The 27,955-nt window shown below is 43.5% G+C and overlaps 1 protein-coding gene across 1 annotated transcript in view; it reads right to left on the bottom strand.

The window, feature by feature from the left end:
* The window catches only part of PLAU (plasminogen activator, urokinase), a 121,789-nt gene extending 98,556 nt beyond the window's left edge, over positions 1–23,233 (bottom strand). The window contains exons 1-3 of the mRNA XM_075349107.1: positions 23,162–23,233; positions 20,460–20,539; positions 19,125–19,164 (exon numbers count right to left, since the gene is read on the bottom strand). Coding sequence (XP_075205222.1) covers positions 19,125–19,164; positions 20,460–20,516 — 97 coding nt within the window. The 5' untranslated portion in view covers positions 20,517–20,539; positions 23,162–23,233. The remainder of the gene's footprint in view (positions 1–19,124; positions 19,165–20,459; positions 20,540–23,161) is intronic.
* Positions 23,234–27,955: the final 4,722 nt, after the last annotated feature.

Genomic DNA, 27,955 nt, shown 5'->3' with positions numbered 1-27,955 from the left:
GTGCACATGTAGCTAGCTGCAGGACACATCGGGTTAATTAACCTGATGTGTCCTGCAGCTAGGAGAGCAAGGAGCCAGCGCTAAGCATTGTGCGCTGCTCCCTGCTCTGTGCACATTTAGCTGCAGCACACATCAGGTAATTAACCCCATGTGTGCTGTAACTAGGAGAGCAGGGAGCAGCGCTAAGCATTGTGCGCTGCTCCCTGCTCTGTGCACATGTTGCTGCAGCACACATCGGGTAATTAACCCCATGTGTGCTGTAAGTAGGAGAGCAGGGAGCCAGCGCTAAGCATTGTGCGCTGCTCCCTGCTCTGTGCACATTTAGCTGCAGCATACATCGGGTAATTAACCCGATGTGTGCTGTACTAGGAGAGCAGGGAGCCAGCGCTCAGTGTGCGCTGCTCCCTGTTCTCTGCACGTGTAGCTCCGTGCAGTGGTAACCAAGGTAAATATCGGGTTGGTTACCAAGCGCAGCATCTTCCACGCGGCGCTGGGGGCTGGTCACTGGTTGTGGTGAGCTCACCAGCAACTCGTGTAGCCACGCTCCAGCGATCCCTGCCAGGTCAGGTTGCTGGTGGGATCGCTGGAGCGTCGCAGTGTGACAGCTCACCAGCAACCTCCTAGCAACTTACCAGCGATCCCTATCGTTGTTAGGATCGCTGGTAAGTTGCTTAGTGTGACGGTACCTTTAGACACGGAAAAGGCCTTTGACAATGTAAATTGGCATTGGTTAGGGCTAGTATTAGATAAATTTGGCATAATGGGTACTTTTCGGAACTATATGGAGGCACTTTACGCTACGCCTGAAGCTAGAATTTCCACAATGGGCTTTCTGTCAAAATCTTTTCAGCTACAGAAGGGGACTAGGCAGGGGTGCCCCCTGTCCCCTCTTCTGTTTGACTTGGCCCTTGAACCACTAGCCCAATACTTAATAAAATCAGAAGATTTCTCAGGAATCAAGGTGGGGAATAGTGAGATAAAACTAACCTGCTTTGCAGACGATATGCTTTTATTTATGTCAGACCCAGACAATTATCTGAAGAAGGTAATAGACAAACTGGCGTACTTTGGCTCCTTTTCAGGCTACAGGATAAATATCAGTAAAAGTCAGATTCTATATTTGACACCCCTGGGAAATAGGCAAGGTGAGGGAATAGATGTAGCTATATCCCCCCATTACATCACTTATTTAGGAATTAAAATAGGCAGAGACTCAATGTCATTATATAGACTTAACTATCCACACCTAATTGAAAAAATAACTAAAGAGCTAGACAGGTGGAAAAATCTTTCCCTGTCCCTGTTTGGCAGAGCACATCTGATAAAGATGATCAGCTTCTCCCGCTTGCTCTATCCTCTACAAACTATTCCTTTACTGCTGAAACACACCAATATCAACAAGTTGCAAAAAACGTTTGTAAAATTTTTATGGCAGGGAAAGAGACCAAGAGTATCCTACTCAAAGCTGTGTCTACAGAAAAAAGATGGAGGGGTACAAATGCCCATGATTAGATTGTACAACTTAGCGGCGCTTGCCAGACATATAAAAGACTGGATCAATGGGACAACCTTATTTTCTAACGTTCAGCTGGAGAGGGAGCTAACAAGCCCTTTTAACTTGGTAGCGGTATTACATATGAAGCTAGATAAAATACCAACGTAAGTGAAACAGAGCTGTTTAATAAAGGACACGTGGGGGCCTGGAGAGCACTGAGAAAACTGTATAGACTCCCTTATTGTCTTTCAAAATTTACCCCGTTGTGGGAGGATCCAAATTTTATTCAAGGGTCTCAAAACAAATTATTTCAAGGATGGAAGCAGAGGGGGATACGGAGCTTGGGTGATTTACTGAAAACAGAGGAGGGGAGAGTTCTGAGCTGGGTGGAGGTATCGGAAAAATTTAACATGGAAAATCACCATTACCTACAATATTTACAAATAACAACACATTACACATCAGTGGTAAAAGAGGTCGGGAAGGCTGAAAAGAAGGGGAGTTTTGATGTATTGATTGGTCAGGGAGCGGGACATGAATCCCTTTCGATCATGTACCAACGATTGAGAGATCAAGTACAGGGCCCCTGGAAAGAGCAAATATTTAAAACCTGGGAGATGGCTCTGGGCGATCCAGACATCTATGATAAAATTCTAAGGGGGTTGGAATCTGTTAAGAAAATAATGATAAACGAACAATGGAGGGAGATGCAATTTAAGCTAGTACACAACGCAACATACGCCTTTAATATACCACATAGCAGCTCACCAGTGCATTTCTTGGACCATTGCCCTAAATGTGGACTCCATAAAGCAAAACTGTTTCACTGCATATGGGAATGCCCACGAGTGAGGGGGGTATGGGAGGAAGCGGTGGCGTACATATTGAGGATTTGGAAAGTAGTTATACCCGTCACCCCTCAGGCCTGTTTCTTTCACTGTATAGAAGCCCCTACAGAAACTGACAGAGCAAGTGCTCACATTCCAGATGTAATACACGTATTTTTGCTTGTGGTCAAGAAATGCCTAATTAGGAATTGGCTGATAAGACAGACACCGAGAAATACAGAAATAGTTGATACCCTAAAAACAATAATGATGTATGACAAACTGGATTCGGAGAAACATAAGGAGAAGTCCACTAAAAGATTTTTCAAAAAGTGGAGAACATTTATTGAGCAAAGCTTCACACAGACGGAAATCACCCAGTTAATTAACCCCTTCACCCCCGGCCACTAAAACACCCTAATGACCGGGCCATTTTTTGCAATTCTGACCAGTGTCACTTTGACAGGTTATAACTCTGGAACGCTTCAACGGATCCTGGCGATTCTGAGATTGTTTTTTCGTGACATATTGTGCTTCATGTCAGTGGTAAATTTAGGCCGATATTTTTTGCGTTTATTTGTGAAAATTTAGGAAATTTGGCGAAAATTTTGAAAATTTCGCAATTTTCAAACTTTGAAAATTTATGCCCATAAATCTGAGAGATATGTCACACAAAATAGTTACTAAATAACATTTCCCACTTGTGTACTTTACATCAGCGCAATTTTCGAAACAAATTTTTTTTCCGTTAGGAAGTTAGAAGGGGTCAAAGGTCATCAGCAAATTCTCATTTTTCCAACAAAATTTACAAAATAATTTTTTTAGGGACCACATTACATTTGAGGTGACTTTGAGAGGCCTAGGTGACAGAAAATACCCAAAAGTGACCCCATTCTAAAAACTACACCCCTCACACTGCTCAAAACCACATCCAATAAGTTTATTAACCCTTTAGGTGCTTCACAGGAACCAAAGCAATGTGGAAGGAAAAAATGAAAATTTTACTTTTTAACACAAAAATGTTACTTTAGCCATAAAATTTTCATTTTTACAAGGGAGAAAAGAGAAAGTACACAATACAATTTATTGTGCATGTTCTCCTGAGTACGCTGATACCCCATATGTGGTAAAAATCAATTGTTTGGGCGCACGGCAGAGCTCGGAAGGGAAGGAGCGCCATTTGAATTTTTGAACGCAAAATTAGCTGCACTCATTAGCAGACGCCATGTCGGGTTTGAAGACCCCCTGAGGTGCCTAACCAATGGAGCTCCCCCACAAGTGACCCCATTTTGGAAACTAGAGCCCTCAAATAATTTTTCTAGATGTTTGGTGAGCACTTTGAACCCCTGGGGGCTTCACATAAGTTTATAGCGTTGAGCCGTGAAAAGAAAAAAAATTTTTTTTACCACAAAACGGTTGCTTCAACTAGGTAGCTTTTTTTTTCACAAGGGTAACAGGAAAAAATGCACCATAAAATGTATTGTGCATTTTCTCCTGAGTACGCAGATACCTCATATGTGGTGGAAATCAAATGTTTGGACACACAGCAGTGCTCGGAAGGCAAGGAGCGCCATTTGAATTTTTGAGTGCAAAATTAGCTGCACCTGTTAGCGGACGCCATGTCGGGTTTGAAGACCCCCTGAGGTGCCTAAACAATGGAGCTCCCCCACAAGTGACCCCATTTTGGAAACTAGAGCCCTCAAATAATTGTTCTAGATGTTTGGTGAGCACTTTGAACACCTGGGGGCTTCACAGAAGTTTATAGCGTTGAGCCGTGAAAAGAAAAAAATTTTTTTTTACAACAAAACGGTTGCTTCAACTAGGTAGCTTTTTTTTTCACAAGGGTAACAGGAAAAAATGCACCATAAAATGTATTGTGCATTTTCTCCTGAATACGCAGATACCTCATATGTGGTGGAAATCAAATCTTTGGACACACGGCAGTGCTCGGAAGGCAAGGAGCGCCATTTGAATTTTTGAATGCAAAATTAGCTGCACTCATTAGCGGACGCCATGTGGGGTATGAAGACCCCCTGAGGTGCCTAAACAATGGAGCTCCCCCACAAGTCACCCCATTTTGGAAACTAGAGCCCTCAAATAATTTTTCTAGATGTTTGGTGAGCACTTTGAACACTTGGGGGCTTCACAGAAGTTTATAGCGTTGAGCCGTGAAAAGAAAAAAAATTTTTTTTACCACAAAACGGTTGCTTCAACTAGGTAGCTTTTTTTTTCACAAGGCTATCAGGAAAAAATGCACCATAAAATGTATTGTGCATTTTCTCCTGAGTACGCAGATACCTCATATGTGGTGGAAAGTAATTGTTTGGGCGCATGGCGGGGCTCAGAAGAGAAGGAGCGCCATTTGACAGCAAAATTGGTTGGAATCATTAGCGGACGCCATGTCACGTTTGGAGACCCCCTATGGTGCCTAAACAGTGGAGCTCCCCCACAAGTGACACCATTTTGGAAACTAGAGCCCTCAAATAATTTTTCTAGATGTTTGATGTGCACTTTGAACACCTGGGGGCTTCACAGAAGTTTATAGCGTTGAGCCGTGAAAAGAAAAAAAATTTTTTTTACCACAAAACGGTTGCTTCAACTAGGTAGCTTTTTTTTTCACAAGGCTATCAGGAAAAAATGCACCATAAAATGTATTGTGCATTTTCTCCTGAGTACGCAGATACCTCATATGTGGTGGAAAGTAATTGTTTGGGCGCATGGCGGGGCTCAGAAGAGAAGGAGCGCCATTTGACAGCAAAATTGGTTGGAATCATTAGCGGACACCATGTCACGTTTGGAGACCCCCTATGGTGCCTAAACAGTGGAGCTCCCCCACAAGTGACACCATTTTGGAAACTAGAGCCCTCAAATAATTTTTCTAGATGTTTGATGTGCACTTTGAACACCTGGGGGCTTCACAGAAGTTTATAGCGTTGAGCCGTGAAAAGAAAAAAATTTTTTTTTACCACAAAACGGTTGCTTCAATTAGGTAGCTTTTTTTTTCACAAGGCTATCAGGAAAAAATGCACCATAAAATGTATTGTGCATTTTCTCCTGAGTACGCAGATACCTCATATGTGGTGGAAATAAATTGTTTGAGCGCATGGCGGGGCTCAGAAGAGAAGGAGCGCCATTTGACTTTTCAAACGCACAGACGCAGTGCACTGATCGGCCGCTGCAGGACGCACGGTCGGATGCGATAAAAAAAAGCGTCGGGGATACGTAAAAAAAAAAAAAGTCACGCCAAAAATTGACCATGGATGCAGATCCGTTATGTGCATCCCTGATCAGCGCTTGGTGGGACGCACGGACGGATGCGATACAAAAAGCGTCGCAAATATGGAAAAAAGTCACGCCAAAAATTGACCATGGATGCCGATCCGTTATGTGCATCCCTGATCAGCGCTTGGCGGGACGCACGGATGGATGTGATACAAAAAGCGTCGGGGATACGGAAAAAAAAAAGTCACGCCAAAAATTGAGCAGGGATGCCGATCCGTTATCTGCATCCCTGATCAGCGCTTGGCGGGACGCACAGACGGATGCGATACAAAAAGCGTCGGGGATACGGAAAAAAAAGTCACGCCAAAAATTGAGCAGGGATGCCGATCCGTTATCTGCATCCCTGTTCAGCGCTTGGCGGGACGCACGGACGGATGCGATACAAAAAGCGTCGGGGATACGGAAAAAAAAAAAAAAAGTCACGCCAAAAATTGAGCAGGGATGCCGATCCGTTATCTGCATCCCTGATCAGCGCTTGGCGGGACGCACGGACAGATGAGGTGTAAAAATGGACAGGGGATACGGAAAAAAAAAAAAAGTTATACTCACAGTACCCAGAGGACTAGCAGGAGGATCACTGACCAGAAGAGCTGCAGAGGAACAGATGGCAGAGAGATGGACAGCTTTACAGGAGCAGCAGGCAGATCAGCAGAATGCCCAGGAAGGACCCAGCGATGGACGCAGATGTGATCAGGCCGGTGAAGACAGGTAAGAGGACGTCGGGGGAGAGCAGAGGGGGAGAGGGGGGGGTGAGAGCAGAGGGGGGGGGTGAGAGCAGAGGGGGAGGGGGTAGAGCAGAGGGGGAGACCGGAGAGGGAGCTGCAGAACAGAGATAATGGGGGAGGCAGTCAGATCGCGGGGGGAGCAGATCGGGATGTCGGGGGGGGGGGGGGGGTTGGGGGGAGCAGATCGCGGGGGGGGGCACGGCAGGGGCTACCATGGCAGCGCGCAGGGGCACCACGGGAGCGCGCAGGGGCACCACGGGAGCGCGCACGGGCTGGCTGCAAAGTGAGCACAGTACTCACGTGCAGCAGCGGTGACAGCTAGGGCGGCGGCGGCGGCAGCAGCGGCGGTGGCGTGGTACCACAAGTACCAGCCACTGCACGCTGCAGCCATGTTGGGGGAGGGCTCACAGGCCAGCACAGGCCTGGGGAGGGCGGCCACCGGCAAATCACACCGCCCCACTGCACACTGATTGGAGCGATTGCGCGTCATTGCACGATCGCTCCAATCAGTGCTGCAGGGGCTGGGGGAGACATGTTTGAGGTCCACCTATGATATGCTGCAGCAGCTGCGGCATCTCATAGCTGGATCTCACAGGATCGCACTAATTCGGGCATTATTTTTGCCGAAATTAGTGCGATCGATGTGGTTGGCGGTTCAGATTTGAACAGCCAATCACATCGATCGTCGATAGGGGGTGGCGATGCCGCCCCCCCTGGGGTCAAGCAAAGGTCCCCTGCTGTAAGAAACAGCAGGGGACATCATTTGAAAGCCGTTGCTATGGCCACGGCAATCAAATGAAGTTTAGGCAGTAAAATTACGTCCCTGGTCGTTAAGTCACGTTAAAATAGGACGTAATTTTACTGCCCGCGGTCGTGAAGGGGTTAAAGCATTTGAACACACGTCTTGGTATTGTTTGCAAGACACTGCAGGGACACTAGGGACACTGAAGGTAGGGAGCATCCAAAGGACCAACTGAATTGAACAAATATGTTAGTTTGTTAAGTTAAAGTAAATTATTGTTAAGATAATTCTATGGAGATGAAATTGTTGTGACAATGAAAAAGAAAATGATGTAACAGAAGCATTGTACGATCCGGAGAAATTTTATGGAATGTAACAACATGTTCTCTTGTTGATGATATGTGCTTGCTGACATCAAATAAAATATGTTTAAAAAAAAAAAAAAAGAAAGAACCCTATCACACTCCATAGGCTCCAAAGGCTGGTCCACAGGCACAAAACCAGCAGGTATCTTCCTGCGCTCACGTAAACGCCTATCAATCTGAATAGCCAAGGCATCAAGACCAGAAGGGACGGGAAATCCTACCATTACATCCTTCACAGTATTAGCAATACCCTTCCGAAAAAGAGCCGCAAGCGCATCATCATTCCATTTGGTAAGGACCGCCCACTTTCGGAATTTCTGACAAAACGTTTCTGCAGAATCCAAACCCTGAGTTAAGGACAACAAGAATTTTTCTGCTTGGTCCACAATATTGGGTTTGTCATATAATAAACCCAAGGCCTGAAAAAAGGAGTCCACATCACTGAGAATCGGATCATCAGACGCTAAAGAGAAGGCCTAGTCCTGAGGGTCACCACGCAGCAAGGAGATGACAATCTTAACCTGCTGTACGGGATTCCTTAGGGCGCAGGTCAAAAAATAATTTACAATTATTTTTGAAGCTCAAAAATCTCAACCTATCTCCCGAAAAAAATTCAGGAACAAGAATCTTAGGCTCTGCAAGGGGAGTCTATGCAAGATAAGACTCTATACGACGAACCTTAGCATCAAGATGAGCAACACACTCAGCTAATTCATCCATGCTAGACAAAAGAAATCTTCCACAGAACCCAAAGAAGAAGAGGAAAAACACCAAAAAAAAAATTCTCAGCAGCTTTTTTTTTTTTTTTTCCTTCTTAAGAGTACCCTTTAAATTTGTTGGCCGGATGCACTGTTATGATCCGGAACCATGGAAGACCACCATAAATCATTGGCAAAAGGTGACAAGAGCATGGGCAACTAATCTGGCCGCCATCCCCTAACTAACCATCACAACTAGAAGTAGCCGAGGGGTGAACTAACATCCTGTGCACCGCGAACCCAGCCGGAGAACTAACTATCCTAAAGGTAGGAAAGATGAATAACTCTCTGCCTCAGAAAATAGACAAGAATAGCAAGCCCCCCACATTAAAAGACTGCGGTGATATAGGAAAAACACAATACACAGATAGATGACAGGATTAGCAAAAGGTGAGGCCCCCGCTGACTAAAATAGGAAAGGACAGGAAAGGGACTGATGGTGGCAAGAGAAAAACCCTGCAAAATACCAACTTCCTGATAGTACAAAAAGGCCCTCAGATCGCACGATCTGAACTCCGTCCTATGCCAGGTGCCCTTGTCATACTAATGAACAGAAAACAAGAATCATAACAAATTCAACAAGCCACAAACACATGGACTCAAAGGAGCTATACTCTACACAGAACTGCAGGGAGTTCCCCAACAAACCACTGAGGGGGAAAATCCCTGCATGCAAATAAACTGAAAACAACCACAGCAAATGACAAACCCAGATAAGCAAAAGAACCAGACAATAAATAAAGAGCAAGCACTTATCTGGGATAGATGTGGTGTAGAGCAGGATGAAGCAGGCTGGAGATACAAAGAACAACTGACATCCGGCAACAGCCTGCAATCAGACCAGGATTTAAATAAGCAGAGAGTTAGCAAAGGAAACACCCATTGCACAACACACCTGGTCCAAGTCCAAACCATTCCTGGCCACCAGAGGGAGCCTCCCAGCAGCCAAAATATAACTAACATTCACAACAGGGCCCCCTCGTTGCTGTTGATGCTCGGGCTCTGTGATGGTTGGTGTGGAATCTCTAGGCCCACCACCTGCAGGATTTAGCAGACCACTAAATGGATGTCTGGCTCTAGGGACCTGTTCCCCGTGCGTGCATCATTACTAGGAGTCCACGTACTCAACTGCCTGTACTTTCTCTTCTGCAGGAGTCTTTCAGTCTGACTTTGTGACAATGTACTCCCCCGTCAGCAGCCACTACACGTGCAGGGTCTGACTAGTGTGTTTGCTCTCTTGCATCTGCACTTCAGACTTGGCTACCTCCAGCTCCTGTTCCCTTGACTGCCACTGCAACTACTCGTTTCCAGCTTCTCTACCGCACCACTAGCTGAGATGTGGAGGCCACTTCCCCTCCTGGGTCTGCCCAGGGGTCCCCTCTAATGTGTGTGTGAGACCTGGTTACAATGTGTCTGTGCGTACACACCCTACTCAGCCTTTGGGATTACCTGTTTGCACTCACCCAGCATGGGTGCAGTACTCAGTGATGCGTGACCATGTCAGGGGCGCCACATTATCCCAATGCCCCGCTGACTGTATCCCAATGCTCCCCTGACTGTATCCCAATGCCCCACTGTATCTTGCGCCACCATATACTGTACTGCCGGCCGGGATTGGAGGTCCGAGGTGACATGCGGCGAGGAGGGGTGATCTGCAGCCTGAGCGGCACGACACTAAAGATGCCATGCCGCGATCACCGCTTCCGGCCGCATGCACTCACCTCAGACCTGCGCCCCCGGCAGCCTGTCCTGTCAGCGATCATAGTACATAGCAGCGAGGAGTGGGGGCCCGAGGTGAGCAAACTTGGGGAGGGGGGTGAGCGGAGGCGGAGGGGAGAGTAAGCAGAGGGGGTAAGCTGCAGAGTGGGGGTGTGAGCTGCAGAGTGGCAGGGGGGGTGAACGGCAGAGTGCGGGGGTGGGTGAGCGGCAGAGTGCGGGGGTGGGTGAGCGGCAGAGTGCGGGGGTGGGTGAGCGGCAGAGTGCGGGGGTGGGTGAGCAGCAGAGTGCGGGGGGGGGGAGCGGCAGAGTGCTGGGGGGGGTGAGCGGCAGAGTGCGGGGGAGTGAACGGCAGAGTGCGGGGGGGGTGAATGGCAGAGTGGGGAGCAGCACACTAGGATCAGTTACGGTGCAATCACCGCTGCCCGGCATCGGTACTCCGTCCCGGCGGGTGACAGGGGGAAAGTGCAGCAAACAGCATAGGATGTGCTCCACAAAGATGGCGCTGATCTCCTCCCTCTGCTGTGATCTGGACAGCCCAGGGGGCGCGTCCATTTCACAGCAGAAGATGCTTCTGTATTAACCCCATAGCGACGGCCTAACGTCTCAAGACGTCGGAAAAACAGGGTACTTAATCTGTTCCGACGCTGTAAGACGTCAGGCCGGAAAAAGCTTGCAGCGCCCCCCAGTGATGGAAAACCGGAGGTAGCTGAGACCCCAAGATTATGAATCTGGGTGTTTTTTTTGGACGCCGATAATGTGATCGCCGGTATACACCGCATACCGCCAATCACATAAAAAAAAAAAATGGCAAAAAATACTGATTTCTTTCTGATCTGACATGATCAAACATGTCAGATGATAAAGAAATATAAGCCCATAGTGCTCCCAAAGCCCCCGGTACCGGAGAAATCAACCCCCACCACCCCTACCCCCTCCAGAACATCCAAAATGGCGCCAACGCGCGCTGAAAACTGCAGCCGCCGCCGGCTCTGCATTCATTTCCCTCTGATCTGAAATGATGAAACATTTCAGATCGGACGGGAAATGTCCTCCCCGAGCCCTCCTCCGGGACACCGGAGCTCTCTGGTCCCCCGGAGCCAACTCCGGTTCTCCAGAGCCCCCCTCCTCCCCTCCTCCTCCGGAGCATGCACAATGGCGACGCGCACAGTAGCGCGTGGCCCGCATTCATCCTCCTTCCCTCATTTCTGTAACATGCGACAGAAAAGCCGTCCCTAGGTCCTGCCAGGTCTCCTGCCGTCAGCCCCCAGTCTTCCCCGGTACCTGGCTGCTGCTCCAGTCCCCGCGATCACTCCACCTCCCTCTGAAAAGCTGGAGGCGCATGCACAGACAGCGGCTGTCAGCTGGCTCCTTGCAAGCAGGGACGCTGAGCTCACTACCGCTGAAACTGCTGTACTGTGGACCGGGGGAGTGTGAGTGCAGTAATCTGCAGCCACACTCCTCACATGGAGGGCCTGCTGTTCCAGAAAATGGGGGATAGTTCTCTCATCGTGCCCCTCATATTCTGGAATGAGGTTACTGCAGGTCACTCTGCCCTAGGTTGGACCGGGGCAGTGTGAGTGCAGTATTCTCAGATTACTGCACCCACACTGCTCACAGGAAGAGCTTGCTCTTCCAGAAAATGGGGGATACGTTCCCTGAGCGTGCCCCCATATTCTAGAAGGTCCAAAACCTCCAAAATGGATTATGGCGGACCGGATTTTATTTTATTTTCAATAAATTGGTGAAAGAGGGAATGTTTTGGGGAGTGTTTTTTCAAATAATTTTTTTTGTCGTCTTTATTTTTTTTCTATTACTGACTGGGTTAGATATGTTGGGTATCTGTTTAGATGCTGTGACATCTCTAACCTCTGGGCTTGCTGCCAGGTGACATTACACATCTAGCATCAACCCCGTTTGCCACCGCTCCAGGGCAACGGGATGAGCTGGGGCGAAGCGCCAGAATTGGCGCATCTAATGCAGGTTGGGAAAGGCCAAATAACTATGGCCCTTCCCACCCTGATAATACCAGCCCACAGCTGTCTGCTTTACCTTGGCTGGTAATCCAATTTGAGGGGGATCCCACTTTTTTTTTCTTTAATCATTTATAAATAATTATAAAAAAACAGCTTGGGGTGACCTCCAAATTGGATCAACAGCCAAGGTGAAGCTGCCAGCTGTGGTCTATAGGCTGCAACCGTCTGCTTTACCCCAGCTGGCTATCAAAAATAGGGGGGACCCCACGTCGTTTTTTTTTAATTATTTTTATTTGGGCTAAATACAAGGCACAACACAATGAAAGTCACTAACGGGCACCAGCTTAGAATATGCAGGGGGTAGGACATTATATATGTGTTAGACATCTATCCATCCATCGATCCTAGCTCTTTAGGCTATGTGCCCACAATCAGGATTTGCAGCATTTTGGATGCAGAGTGTTTTCACTGCGTCCATAACGCTGCGTTGTGCAGTACAAGCACAGTGGAAGGATTTTTAGAAATCTCCTGCCCACGTCACTTCTTTTCTCTGCAGCATAAACTGACCTGCGGTGCGGCTTCCTGAGCAGCAGGATGTCAATTTATGCTGCAGAGAATAAAGTGTTCTTCGGAGGAAGAATAAAGTCTGCAGCGGTTTGAACCCAGAGTATATACACAGGTAGCTGCGTTCTCCCGTGGACAACACTTGCATCTCTGCAGGAGAGCTGGCTCTGCATCCTAGACAGTGTCGCCAGATTGTGGGCACATAGCCTAAAAGTGAGAAATTTGGCGCAACAGCAACATTTTTGTGAAGTAACTGTAGATTCAAAATTCTCACTATACCCCTGAATAAAGTGGTTGAAGGGTCTAGTTTCCAAATGGGGTCACTTGTGGGGGTTTCTGCTGTATAGGTGACCTAGGGGCCCTGCAAATGCGACATGGTGCCCACAATTTGTTTCAACTTTTACAAAATTCAAATCATGCTCCTTCCGTTCCGAACCCTATTGTTTGTCCAAACAGAGCTTTTTTAATGGGGTATCACTGCGCTCATAAGAAATTGGATAACAAACTGTGTGCTCTATTTTTTGGTATTTCCTCTTGAAAAAGTGAGGAATTTTGTGCAAAGCAACATTTTTCTGAAAATAAAAAAAAAAAATCAAAATTTTCAATATGACTACCTAAGGTTATGAAATTCTATGAAGTATCTGTGGGTTCAAATGCACACTATACCCCTAGATAAAATCCTTCAGGGGTCTAGTTTCCAGAATGGGGTCACTTGTGGGGGAGCTCCACTGTTTAGGTACCTCAGGTACTGGGGTCACCAAAAGCAACATGGCGTTCGCTAATAATTCCTGCCAATTTTGCAGTCAAATGGTGCTCCTTTCCTTCCGAGCCTTGCCGTGCACCCAAACAGTTGATTTCCACCACATGTGATGTATCAGCGAACTCAGGAGAAATTGCACAATACATTGTATGGTGCATTTTTTTCCTGTTAACTTTGTGGTAAAAAAATTTTTTTTTTATTTTCATGGCTTAACATAATAAAATTCTGTGAAGCACCTGGGGGTTCAAGGTACTCACCAAACATCTAGATAAATTCCTTGAGGGGTCTATTTTCCAAAATGGGGCTACATGTTGGGGAGCTTCACTGTATAGGCACCTCAGGGGCTCTTTAAATGCAACATGGCGTCCGCTATTGATTCCAGCCAATTTTGCAGTCAAATGGCACTCCTTCCCTTCCGAGCCCTGCCATGCGCCCAAACAGTTGATTTCCACCACATATAAAGGTATCGCCAAACTCAGGAGAAATTGCACAATAAATTTTATGCTGATTTTTTTCCTTTTACTCTTGTAAAAAAAAAAGCTACCTGGTTGAAGTAACGATTTTGTGGTAAAATTTTATTTTTTTATTTTCATGGCTCAACGTTACAAAATTCTGTGAAGCACCTGGGGGTTCAGGGTAGTCACGAAACATCTAGATAAATTCCTTGAGGAGCCTAGTTTCCAAAATGGGGTAACTTGTGGGGGGTTTCTGCTGTTTAGGTACCTCAGGGGACCTCCAAATGCGACATGGTGCCCGCAATCTTTTTCAGCCAAATTTCCTTTCCAAAACTCAAATACTGCTCCTTCCGTTCCAAGCCCTCCCATATTTCCAAACAAAGGTTTCAGACCACATGTGAGGTATCACCGCGCTCATAAGAAAGTGGGTAACAAACGTTGAGGTCAAATTTTTGGAATTACTGAAAAAGTGAGAAAACTGATGCTAAAGCAACATTTTTGAGAAAATTATTAAAATTTTCAATATGACAACGTAACGTTAACAAAATCTGTGAAATACTTGTGGGTCCAAAATGCTCACTATACCCCTAGATAGAGGCCTTGAGGGGTCTAGTTTCCAAAATGGCGTCACTTGTGAGGGGTTTCTTCTGTTTAGCTACCTTAGCGGACCTGTAAATGCAACATGGTGCCCGCAACCTATTTCAGCCAAATTTGCTTTCCAAAATTCAAATATTGCTCCTTCTGTTCTGAGCCCTCCCATTTATCCAAACAGAGGTTTTTGAACACATGTGGGGTATCGGCGCGTTCATAAGAAAGTGAGTAACAAGTTTTGGGGTCCATTTTGTTGTGTTATTTCTTCTAAAAGTGAATAAATTTGGGTTATAGCAGCATTTTTAGGTAAAATTTAATTTTTGCTTTTTTTCATTCCACATTGCTTTTGTTCATGTGAAGCACCTGAAGGGTTAATAAACTTCTTCAATGTGATTTTGAGTACTTTGGGGGGTGCAGTTTTTAGAATGGTGTCACTTTTGGGTATTTTCTGTCACCTAGGCCTATCGAAGTCACTTCAAATATGATGTGGTCCCTTAAAAAAATGGTTTTGTAAATTTTGATGTAAAAATGAGAAATCGCTGATAAACTTTGAACCCCTCTAACTTCCTAACAAAAAAAAAAATTTGGTTCCAAAATCGCGCTGATGTAAAGTGGACAAGTGGGAAATGTTATTTATTAACTATTTTGTGTGACATAACTCTCTGGTTTAAGGGTATAAAAATTCAAAAGTTGAAAATTGCTAAATTTTCAAAATGTTTGCCAAAATTAATTTTTTTTCATAAATAAAAACACAAAAAATATTGTCCTAAATTTGGTACTAACATGAAATCCAATATGTGACGAAAAAACAATCTCAGAATCACTGCAATCGGTTGAAGCATTCCAGAGCTATAACCTCATGAAGGGACACTGGTCAGAATTGCAAAATTTGGTCTGGTCATTAAGGTGAAAATTAGCTCCGTCACAAAGGTGTTAAGTATAGGGGTCGGAGTCCGACTATCAGACCCAATGCCCTGGACGCTGCCATAAAGGAGTTGTCGTTACTTACAGCAGATCCAAGATGGCAACCCCCAGTGCTTCAGTAATACTAGAATTAAATAAAAACTAAATAAACAGTGAATTTAATTTTGTATTAAAAATACTTGATTTCATAATCACTATTATTAATACAAAAATAAAAAAAATGACACCTTACCTTTAATAAGTATATAAATACATGTAAAGACTATGACTTCATCAAGAAAAACATGCATCAACAATCCTGTTGTATTCTGCTACATCTGTGAAGAGTACATGATTTAAAAAACAAAGAAGAAATGTCTCAGTATACCTGGTTTATTTTGGAGTACAACTTGGAGACCAGGATAAAGCGGGCTTTACACGCTACGATATATCTAACGAGATGTTGGCGACGTCACGTCGTAAGTGACACACATCCGGCATTGTTAGTGATATCGTAGCATGTGACAGCTATTAACGAGCAGAAATACTCACCTTCTCGTTCATCGCTGACACGTCGCTCATTTTCTAAAAATCGCACATCCTGTTGTTCATGGTACCCGGGGCAGCACACATCGCTCCGTGTGACACCCCGGGAACGATGAACTGCAGCTTACCTGCGGCCGCCGGCAATGCTGAAGGAAGGAGGTGGGCGGGATGTTTAAGTCCCGCTCATCTCCGCCCCTCCGCTTCTATTGGCCGGCCGCTGTGTGACGTCGCTGTGACACTGAACGTCCCTCCCCCTTCAGGAAGTGGATATTCGCCGCCCACAGTGAGGTTGTTTGGAAGGTAAGTACGTGTGACGAGGGGTTACAACATTGTGCGACACGGGCAACAAAATGCCCGTGCCGCACAAAAAATGGGGGCGGGTGCGATCGTAAATGCGATCGCACGATACATTGTAACATGTAAAGTAGCCTTAAGTCTTTTCAAAACACGTGTAGCAGCTACGATAGTGCATAAATGGTGAAAGAAAAAGTTTAAACTTTGGTGTGCCTATGATATGGAGAGAACCGAAAAGCCACCACGACAATTTTTATTTTTGGTTGAAAAACTAGAAGGTTTTAATCATTAAAAGAAAGCTTAGTGGGATTATCCTGATTTGGAATCAGGAAGATGACCTATACCACATAGAAATGATGTTCCCATATCAGTGTTTACCAGAATACCAAACCATCGACTGTAAACCTCTGAAGAGAGGCAGGGATTGGAGTTTTAGTATCGGACTTGATTTGAGACTTACGGTAACGCTGGACAAACAAGTATCTGAACTTTTAGCGTCCAGCCTTAATGAACAAAATCTTATAATGGCGGAAGTTATAATGGCGGAAGTTAAAATGACAGCCTATCGGATAAGAGAAGAGAGGCTTCTCCCATATTTCAACCAAAAAGAAGAACTTGTATACTCCAATGATATCCCAGGAATTGTACTTCAATTGAGAATATAGAATATCAACAAGAAGATTAATGACTTTTTATAGACTGCTCCATTAGAAACTTGAAATGTGTTATCTTGCACGATGGTAAACCGTTATGCGCCTCTTCCCATTGCTCACTCAACAAAATTGAATATGAAAATGTAAATGTATTACAGAAAATCCATTATGAACATCAGTGGTCCATTTGTGTTGCTCTGAAGATGGTGAACTTCTTGCTTGGACAGCAATCTAAATGAACAAAATACCCATGCTTCATGTGCCTCTTGGATAGCAGGGCAAAGCAAGATGATTAGACAAAAGTGTCATAGCCTACAATGGAAGAAGTGATTGATGGCACTGCAAATATCATCAACAAGCCTCTGGTGGACAAGAACAAAATCATTTTCCCACCACTTCATATTAAGTGAGGATTAATGAAGCAATTTGTTAGGGCTTTGGAGAAATTGGGTAATTGCTTCAAGTACATGTGTAGATCATTCCCTGGACTGAGTACGTAAAAACTAAAAAACACTGGAATCTTTGATGGTCCTCATATTAAAAAAAACTCATGAATGATTCCAATTTCATCACTTGTATGAATAACACTCAGTCTTCGACATTGAAGAGTTTTGTCTTTGTTTCAAATAACTACTTGGGTTATCACAGAGCACACTATGAAGAATCGATGCATGATAAGCTCGCTAGCTTCCGAAATTTTGGAGTTAATAGGGCATCTTTATGCTTTTATCTCCATAGACATTTAAACAGATTTCCAGATAACCTTGGACACTTCAGTAAGGAACAAGAGGTTCCACCAGGATATGAAGATAAAGGAGGAGAGATTTAAAGGCAGTTGGGAAATACACATGATGGCAGATGGGACATACACATGATGGCAGATGGGACATACACATGATGGCGGATGGGACATACACATGATGGCGGATGGGACGACTTACACATGATGGCGAATGGGACGACATACACATGATGGCGGATTGGACGACTTACACATGATGGCGAATGGGACGACATACACATGATGGCGAATGGGACATACACATGATGGCGGATGGGACATAAACATGATGGCAGATGGGACATACACATGATGGCGGATGGGACATACACATGATGGCGGATGGGACATACACATGATGGCGGATGGGACGACATACACATGATGGCGGATTGGACGACTTACACATGATGGCGAATGGGACGACATACACATGATGGCGAATGGGACATACACATGATGGCGGATGGGACATACACATGATCGCAGATGGGACATACACATGATGGCGGATGGGACATACACATGATGGCGGATGGGACATACACATGATGGCGGATGGGACGACATACACATGATGGCGGATGGGACGACATACACATGATGGCGGATGGGACATACACATGATGGCGGATTGGACATACACATGATGGCGGATGGGACATACACATGATGGCGGATGAGACATACACATGATGGCGTATGGGACATACACGTGATGGCGGATGGGACATACACATGATGGTGGATAGGACATACACATGATGACGTATGGGACATACGCGTGATGGCGGATGGGACATACACGTGATGGCAGATGGGACATACTCGTGATGGCGGATGGGAAAAACACGTGATGGCAGATGGGACAAACGATGACAGATGAGACAAGAACGTGATGGCAGATGGGACAAACACGTGATGGCAGACGGGACAAACACGTGATAGCAGATGGAACAAACACGTGATGGCAGATGGGACAAACACGTGATGGCAGATGGGACAAACACGTGATGGCAGATGGGACAAACACGTGATGGCAGATGGGACAAACACGTGATGGCAGATGGGACAAACACGTGATGGCGGACTACTGTTGGAGTCTCCAACGTGATTGTCCCGATAACATACTCAAAAGGAAATTGCATGAACAGCGTTTTTTGAAGCACTGATATTAATAACAATTAATAACTTAATCAGCACCATAAACTTAATATAAAACCATTCAGACATAGATGGCACCAAAACCACTGTATACCAGTGTTTCATAAAGAGAAAAACAAGCACAATAGGGTCTGATCTGTGATACAAGGTGAAACCTAGAATATATGGTTTTGCTCACCAGGGAGAGTTGTGTCAGACGCAACCACTGAAACAAACCTTGGATATACAGTAGCTGCAACCCCAATATCAAGGATACTTCAATGAATGTAGCAGATTGGATGGAACGGGTTAAAAATCAATGTGATGATCCTGATGGAGTGTTACTCTGAAACATGTTAAATAAAGTCACATATCAAAGATCCAGTATTCACTTTTATTGCACAGCAGCGCAACTTTTAACCTCTTCCATCAAATGTGTATACCAGTGTTATTATTCCAAGATCTATTGATCAAAATTAACTTTGTGGGAAAACCCATTTAAATTTATAATAGTTTCTTAGTAGCATGTATATATTCTTTACATTTACCTTCATTGATCCTTAGCTTTTTGTGGTGTTTGTGAAAAATCTAAAAGAAAAATTTATATTATTAACTGTAGCACAGCATAATTTAATATTAATTTAACCCCTTACCGACTGAGGAAGTACTGGTATATCCTAAATCATGAAGGGGTAATCAACTCCGACTGCGGGCAGCCGGCGGTGATTCCTGCAAATATCAGCTGATTTGAACAGCTGACATGTGTGCCTAGCAGGCACGGGTTGGTTCGCGATCCACCCACACCTGATAACCCCTTAAACAGCGTGATTTAAATGTCCGTGACGGTAAACGTGCATTTACTGCCTCGATCTGCGGTGCGGTGACGTCATCACGGAGAGCCGAAGGTTGCCATGGTAGCAAAGGGTTATGTGATGACTCCTGTGGCTCACATGACTCACTTCCTGTAATAGCTGGCAGACCAGCCTCTGTTACAAGAGATGAACGTTTCTGGTGATCACAGCTGTGTAGCTGTTGTCAACAGAAATTAATGAGCAATCAGACTGCTGATCCTTATAGTCCCCTAAAATAACTAGTAACATTTAAAAAAAAAAAAAACGTTTTAAACAATTAAAAAAAATAAGAAAACCTAAAAGTTCAAATCACCCCCCATTCACCCCATTGAAAACAAAAGGGTTAAAAAAAATAAAACATATGCACACATTTGGTATTGCCGCTTTCAGAAATGCCCGATCAAAGAATAAAATCAATTAATCTGATCAGCAAATGGCATAGTAGCAAAACAAATTCCAAAACGCAAAAATTAAGTTTTTTGGTTGCCGCAAATTTTTTGCAAAATGCAATAACATGCGATCACGCAAAAATAGTACCATTAAAAATGTCAGCTAGAGATGCAAAAAATAAAGCAGTCACTCAGCCATAAATCCCGAAAAATGAGAACGCTACAGGTCAAGGAAAATGGCACAAAAACTGAGCCATTTTTTTGGACAAACTTCTGATTTTTTTTTAACCCCTTAGAGTAAACCTATACAAGTTTCATGCCTACAAACTCGTACCGACCTGAGGCATCACACTGACACATAAGTTTTACCATATAGTGAACACGGTGAATAAAATACCCCAAAAACATTTGTGCAACTGCACTTTTTTTGCAATTTTCCTGCACTTGGAATTTTTTTTGCCATTTACCAGTACATTATATGGTAAAACTTAATAATTTCATTTAAAAGTACAACTTGTTCCATAAAAAAAAGCCCAAGTAAAAGTAAAAAAGTTACGGCTCTCGGAAGAAGGAGAGAACCGCCCCTGAAAAATGGAAAATCGCCCGGGGTGAAGGGGTTAATGGCCACCTGAGAAAAACTTACCGATTGTAATCCAGAGATCAACACTGATGCAAATGCTAAGAAGATGATAAGCTTCATTTTTATCAGATGGATCCTGGTAACTACAACGAGGGTCACAGATTTAATAAATAAATATTTCTAAATGAAAAATAAAAGTTTTTACAAATAAAAAATCTATGTTATCATTTGTGTATAAAATAATTGAAACATTATAGCAGAAAGCTACATCACGCTACTTGAAAGGCCGTCCAAGTCTATTTGACCAGTGGGTGCACAGAATGCTTCAGTTTTTCCTGCAATATCACTGCAGAAATGAAACAGTCCAGGGATAACAGCTGATTACAGGTAACGTGAGTGCAGCAATGTTTCCTCCTATGAATCCATAAGGGTGAGTACGCACTTTGCGTTTCCACCTGCGTTTCCACTGCTTTTTTAGTCCGGTTTGAGAAGCACCTTTTTTCTGCCAAAATACATCAGTTTTGATTTTCCAGCAAAGTCAATGGAAAATGGTGATTTTCAGACCGCACTTTGCGTTTCTAACCGCTGCGTTTCATTTGCATATTTTGTGGCAAATAACATGCGTTCAAAGAAGGAGCATGTCAATTGTTTTTGCCATTTTGAGTGCGTTTTGCTAACATTGAAGTCAATGAGAAATGGCAAAAAACAAGAATCCTTCAAATTCCTGCGTTTTACCTGCTTTTTATGTGCAGAAAACATGCGTTTTGGACTACCAAAACGCATGTTTTTTGGACATTAAAATAATGATTTCATATGTCCCTTTACACACACACATAATCCGACAATTAAATTTAAGAAAATTACTTATTTTTTGCTATTTTCGCAATAAATAGTATATTACCGCTATAATTTTATTAAATAATTCTTTCTTAAATTACTAAAATTCTATGTGTTCCTTTTTTTCACTTTTTTTTATTTTGTTTGACTATTTAATCTTTATTTAGCAGTGTCTTGATGTTCAAAACGCAAGTGAAAAAGCATGTAAAAAGCGCTGAAAACCAGGGCTGTGGAGTCGGAGTCGGAGTCGTGGAGTCGGAGTCGGAGCTCATTTTGGTGGAGTCGGAGTCGGAGTCGGAGTCGGTATAAAATGCACCGACTCCGACTCCTAAAATATATAATAAATTGGGGACAGGAGTGCAATGCAGAATGTGCTGAATATTTTACTAAATAATAACATTTAGTATAATGCTTATATTTAAGTGAAAAATTTATTGTAGTACAATGTGAACATCAGACATTTAATTGTTTTTATGATACAATAATCAAGATATTTGGATAGAACATAAAATATTTATTGGAATACAACTTTAGAACACAAAAAACTAATAAATTGTAAATATGTAATATATATATATATATATATATATATATACACACACAGTGTATATACACACACAAGATATATATGTAATCTACTGTATATTACATAGTGTATTACATATTTACAATTTATTACAGTTTTTTGTGTTCTAAAGTTGTATTCCAATAAATATATTTTATGTTCTATCCAAATATCTTGATTATCGTATCATAAAAATTATTAAATGTCTGATGTTCACATACACATATTCATGTACTACAATAAATTTTTCACCTAACTAAGCAATATATGTAGGAGCCGGAGCCGGAGTCGGAGCCGGAGCCGGAGTCGGAGTCGGAGCCGGAGTCGGAGTCGGTGCAAGAGAATTTGAGGAGTCGGAGTCGGAGTCGGAGTCGAAGGTTTGGCTTACCGACTCCACAGCCCTGCTGAAAACGCATCTAAAACGCGGTAAGGCTATGTGCACACTAGAAAAAGGATTTTTCTTAAGAAATTTCTTAAGAAAATTTCTTGAGAGTGAAGGAATAGCGCACCTGCGTTAAAAAACGCATCAAAAATGCACCTGCGTTTTTACCGCGATTTGGTGCATTTTTGGTGCGTTTTCGGTGCGTTTTTGATGCGTTTTTACCGCTGGTTGCTCCCTGCGTTATTGTGCCATTATCTATGGCAACTAACGCAGTTAGCTGCAGAAAAGAAGTGACATGCTCATTCTTTTTCTTAAGAAAATCTACTGAAAGAATTTTCTTAAGAAAAAAACGCAGTGTGTGCACAGCTAATTTTTTTTGCCATAGTTTTGACTGGGGAATGTCTGCAGAAAGGTTACAAGAATTTCTCAAGAAATTTCTGCAGCAAAAACGCACCAAAAACGCAGTGTGTGAACACAGCCTAAATACGCATGCGTTTTCAGCGCTAAAGTTCAGAAAAAGGCAACTTTGGTCAAATCAATTAAGCTCAAAACGTGCGTTTAGAACTGCAAGTAGGTGAATGCAAAGCGCGTTCTCACCCTTAGAAGGCTGCAGTTTCCAATGTGTAAATTGAATGGATATTACAGGCTGTTAGACATCTACGGTACCTACTCTAACATCCAGAAAACAATGTGAATGATCAAGAGTTTCCTGTTAGGAACATTTCTGAGTGATTCCAACAATAACGCTGGTTCAGGAAATCACTATTTAATTTTCAGATCTCATGCTAATTACGTACAAATCATACTGCCAGGCTGTCCACATAATATAAGGGGGTTAGAGCAAATATGAAATTAACATCCTGGTTTTAGACTTTCTAACAAATTTTATTAGGTCTGCCTCGGACTTTCTGAGTGTGAGAAATACATAGTTTAATAAACTAAATTATAAAATTGCCTTTCAGTCCTTAGAATCACACTCACCGCTACAGAAGGGAGTTGAGCTTGAAGCTGCTGTTGCAGATTCCTTTTTCTCTGTCCTTGGAGCTTGTTCTGCTCTGTCCTGCAGCAGAGGACTGTGCCTTATAATGCTCAGCACTGCCCTGGGATTGGCTGGCACTGTGCCTCAGGCGTGGTATTCTTGCTGTATATGCTCTGCAGTCTCATCATCCTGTACATTAACTGTTTGCAAACTAGTAGTGTTCCTGTGAGTCAAGTCTGGGGGATTTACACCAGTTTCACAGGAAGTGAACTACTTAATGCTTTGTCTGCAGAAAAACACTTCCTATAATTATATTGGTCTGAATTTAGTATGTATGAAGATTATTAGAATTATCATGCTGGTTTCTTCTGACAGTCCAAAAACATACTGATAGCCTATAAACTTATGTACACTTTCTAAAAGAATGTTTTTTATTTCTTACTTTGCTTTCTAAATGTAAATGTAATTAATTTTCTAAATACGTAGAGTATACCTGACCTATGCCCAATATCGCAATTGATCTACATTTGAAACCAAAAGCTCCATACACTACACTAGCTAAAAAGACATCTGCATGTTTTTCTCACACGAAATCAGAATAAACCTTCCCATTTTAGGTCAATCAGGAACCAAAATTATTTATATTTGCCTAGTGCCAGAATAATGAGAGAGAGAGACAGGAGAGCGAGGAGCGAGAGAGAGCGCGCGAGAGAGAGAGAGCGCGCGAGAGAGAACGAGAGAGAGCGAGAGAGAGAGAGCGTGCGCGCGCGCGAGAGAGCGCACGAGAGAGAGAGAGACAGAGCGAGAAAGAGGAAGAAAGAGCGAGAGAGAGCGCGCGCGCGAGAGAGAGAGACAGGAGAGCGAGAGAGAGCGAGAGAGAGAGATAGAGAGAGAGATAGAGAGAGCACGCGTGAGAGACAGGAGAGTGAGGAGAGAGAGAGACAGTGAGAGAGAGAGACAGGAGAGCGAGGAGACAGAGACAGGAGAGCGAGGAGAGAGAGAGAGAGACAGGAGAGCAAGGAGAGAGAGAGGAGAGCAAGGAGAGAGAGAGAGAAAGAGAGAGATAATTTTTTTAAGGCATTTTTTTATTACTTTCTGCAAAGTAAATATTTTACATACATTACTCTTCTCGCTCTCCTGTCTCTCTCTCTCCTCACTCTCCTGTCTCTCTCTCTCTCTCGCTCTCTCTCTCGCGCGCGCGAGAGAGAGACAGGAGAGTGAGGAGAGAGAGACAGAGAGTGAGAGAGAGAGACAGGCAGGAGAGCGAGGAGAGAGAGAGACAGGAGAGCGAGGAAAGAGAGAGTGAGATAGTGAGACAGGAGAGCAAGGAGAGCGAGGAGAGAGAGAGACAGGAGAGCGAGGAGAGAGAGAGACAGGAGAGCGAGGAGAGAGAGAGACAGGAGAGTGAGGAGAGAGAGACAGAGAGTGAGAGAGAGAGACAGGCAGGAGAGCGAGGAGAGAGAGAGACAGGAGAGCGAGGAGAGAGAGAGTGAGAGAGTGAGACAGGAGAGCAAGGAGAGCGAGGAGAGAGAGAGACAGGAGAGTGAGGAGAGAGAGAGATACAGGAGAGTGAAGAGAGAGAGAATTTTATAAGGCATTTTTTATTACTTTCTGCAAAGTAAATATTTTACATACATTTCATTAATGTTTAGCACCATTGCACTTAAACTGTATGACTTGGGTCAAACACTTTGGATATCCTTACACAAGCTTCTCACTATAGCTGGTTGGAATTTGGGCCCATTCCTCCTGACCCAACTGGTGTAACTGAGCCCCGTTTGTAGGTCACCTTGCTTTCACCTGCCATTTCAGCTTTGCCCATACATTTTCGAAAGGATTGGGATCAGAGTTTTGTGATGGCCATTCCAAAACATTGACTTTGTTATCCTTAAGCCACTTAAGCCACTTAAGTTCCTGGCTGATGTCTTGAGATGTTGCTGTAGTATTGCCACATAATCTTCTATCCTTATGATGCCATCTATTTTGTGACGTGGATCACTCCCTCCTGCAGCAAGACAACCCTGTAACATGATGCTGCCACCCTTGTGTTTCACAGTTGGGATGGTCTTCTTAGGCTTTAAAGCTTCTTTGTTTTTCCTCCAAATGTAACGGTGGACATTATGGTCAAACAGTTCAATTTTAGTTTTGTCAGACCATACGACATGTCTCCAAAAATTAAGGTCTTTGTTCCTGTATGCATTTGCAAACATTAATCTCTCTTTTTTATGTTTATTTTGGAGTAATGGCTTCTTCCTGGCAGAGTGGCCTTTCAGCCCATATTCATACAGTACTCATTTCACTGTGGACAATGACCCAATCTTACCAGCTTCCGCCAGCATAATCACAAGGTCTTTTGCTTTTGATTTTGGGTTGATATGCAAATGTCTGACAAAAGCACGTCCATCTCTGGTAATCAGAACCCATCTCCTTCCTGCGCGGTATGATGGTTAGACATTCCCATCCTGTTTGTACTTGTGTATAGTTGTTTGTACAGATAAATGAGGCACCTGGAAATTGCACCCAAGGAGGAACAAGACTTGTGAAAGTCCACAATCTCTTCTTGAGACCTTGGCTGATTTCTTTTGACTTTCCCATGATGCTACACAAAGAAGCAGTGTGTTTCAGGTGTACATTAAAATACATCCACAGTTGTGTCTCTATTTAACTCAGATGTTGCCAATAAATTTAATCAGAAGCTTCCAAAGACATGACATCATCAAATGGGTTGTCCCATTCTTAGAAGGCATAGTATTCTTAAGGCCCTGTCACACACAGAGATAAATTTGCGGCAGATCTGTGGTTGCAGTGAAATTGTGGATATTCAGTGCCAGGTTTGTGGCTGTGTACAAATGGAACAATATGTCCATGATTTTACAGATCTGCCAAAGATTTATCTCTGTGTGTGACAGGGCCTTTAGTGTATGTAAACTTTTGACTTTGCAGAAAGTAATAAAAGGCCTTAAAACATTATCTCTCTCATTATTCTGGAATTTGGCAAATATATAAAATTTTGGTAATCTTAATTGACCTAAAACGGGAAAGGTTGATTCTGATTTCATGTCAGATAGTGAGAAAAACATGCAGCTGTGTCTTTTTAGATAGTGTATGTATGGTTGCAAATGTAGGTGGTTTAAGAATAGCTCCCAAGCATCATGCTCGCTTTCTTGGGGTATATTTGACAGAAAAATTTCCTTTATTCCCTATAGCCAATCACTCACTAAGTCATGTTACCTGCATCTTAAAAATCTCTCCAGAATTCGATCTTTTCTCTCCTTTGAAACTGCAAAAATTCTTAACGTCTCTCTTATTCATTCTCATGTGGACTACTGCAACTATCTACTGATCGGTCTACCTCTAACCAAACTTTCTCCTGTCCAATCCACCCTGAATGTGGTATCCATGATTGTATTTCTATTAAGACTCTTCACCCATGCCTTTACCTTTTGAAAATCATTGCACTGGCTTCATATTTGCTACAGCATACAACACAAACTTATTACCCATAAAACGCCCTACAGTTCAACAACAACGTATATCTCCTCCCTCCTTTTTTTTTTTTTTTTTGCCCTACCCCTGCTCTCTCTTCTGCAGCTGATCTGACTTACATCCTCCATAATCTGTTCCTTGGTCCTCCAAGATTTCTCTAGTGCTGCTTCAGTTTTTTGGACTGCACAACCCCAGACAATTCAACTAATACCTATCCCTCACATTTTTAAGCGTTTTTTTGTAAAAATATCTCTCTTTAGACAAGTCTATCATCAGACTTCACTAATCTAACTTTTTCCTGTTCCTTCTTTCTAAATTTTCCTTAGAACTTGGTCTCTCTTATTCATCTTTCTCCACATCCTCCATGCATCCAATAGCATGTGGTACCTGTACTTAGACATATCCTGGTGCAGCTTATTTGAAATGCCCTATTAAAACAATGGTTGGACCGTACATAACAAAAACATTTAACCTATTGTGTTACCCTATTTCCTTATAGATTGAAAGCTTTCAAGCAGGGCCCTCTCTTCCTGTAACAATTGAGCTACAGTATGTGTTACTTTTGTATTGTCTCTATTGTCTATACATGCCACCAATTAATTGTAAATCACTGTAGAATATGTTGGCGCTATATAAATAATTAAATTATATTATTAAATATTGCAAAAAATGTTCTCCCATCTGTACTTTCTATATGTTCTATATCTAGCCCAAGGCTTTTGCAAGCATTTTACAGAGCTCCCACGCCTGGTTTTGACTGTTTCCTCTTTTTTTCTGTCTTAGAGATAGCAGAAGTGAGAGGTTGGAAGAAAGCCCTCTAGTTGACAGAAGAGAAAGTATCTCAGGGAGGGCACAGAAAACAAGCTGAAGAAAAATACAAAAACCCAAGGAGAGGATATAAGTGCAGTATTGGAGCTGTGCTGACACATGAAAGCAAGTAAGATAGCAGCATTATTTTTATACACACTCCTCACAACCAACCTATCTTACTAGGAAAGATACTTTTGTAGTGCCCCTGAGCCATCAGGAGCTACAGGGAATTGCATCCTGTCAAAGATGCAGGGCCTACCCCCAGAGACCCAGAAGACCAGTGCTGGTAAGACCAAAACACACATATAATCCCTGTTTTTCCTCTCCCCCAAGAACTGGTGACGTGACAGGCTAGGGTTGGACCCAATGGATGGCCACCTGGGGGTGGAACCGATCCAGTCCACTAGACGACGACCAGGGAGGAGGGGTCAGACAGTCAGTAAGGGGAAGTGAAAGGAGACGGACGTAACGATACTGACGGGAGAGTGTAACAGTGACCT

Source organism: Anomaloglossus baeobatrachus, chromosome 5 (assembly GCF_048569485.1).
Source record: "Anomaloglossus baeobatrachus isolate aAnoBae1 chromosome 5, aAnoBae1.hap1, whole genome shotgun sequence".
Taxonomy (NCBI): Eukaryota; Metazoa; Chordata; class Amphibia; order Anura; family Aromobatidae; genus Anomaloglossus; species Anomaloglossus baeobatrachus.
This window is presented reverse-complemented; position numbering and strand designations above follow the sequence as displayed.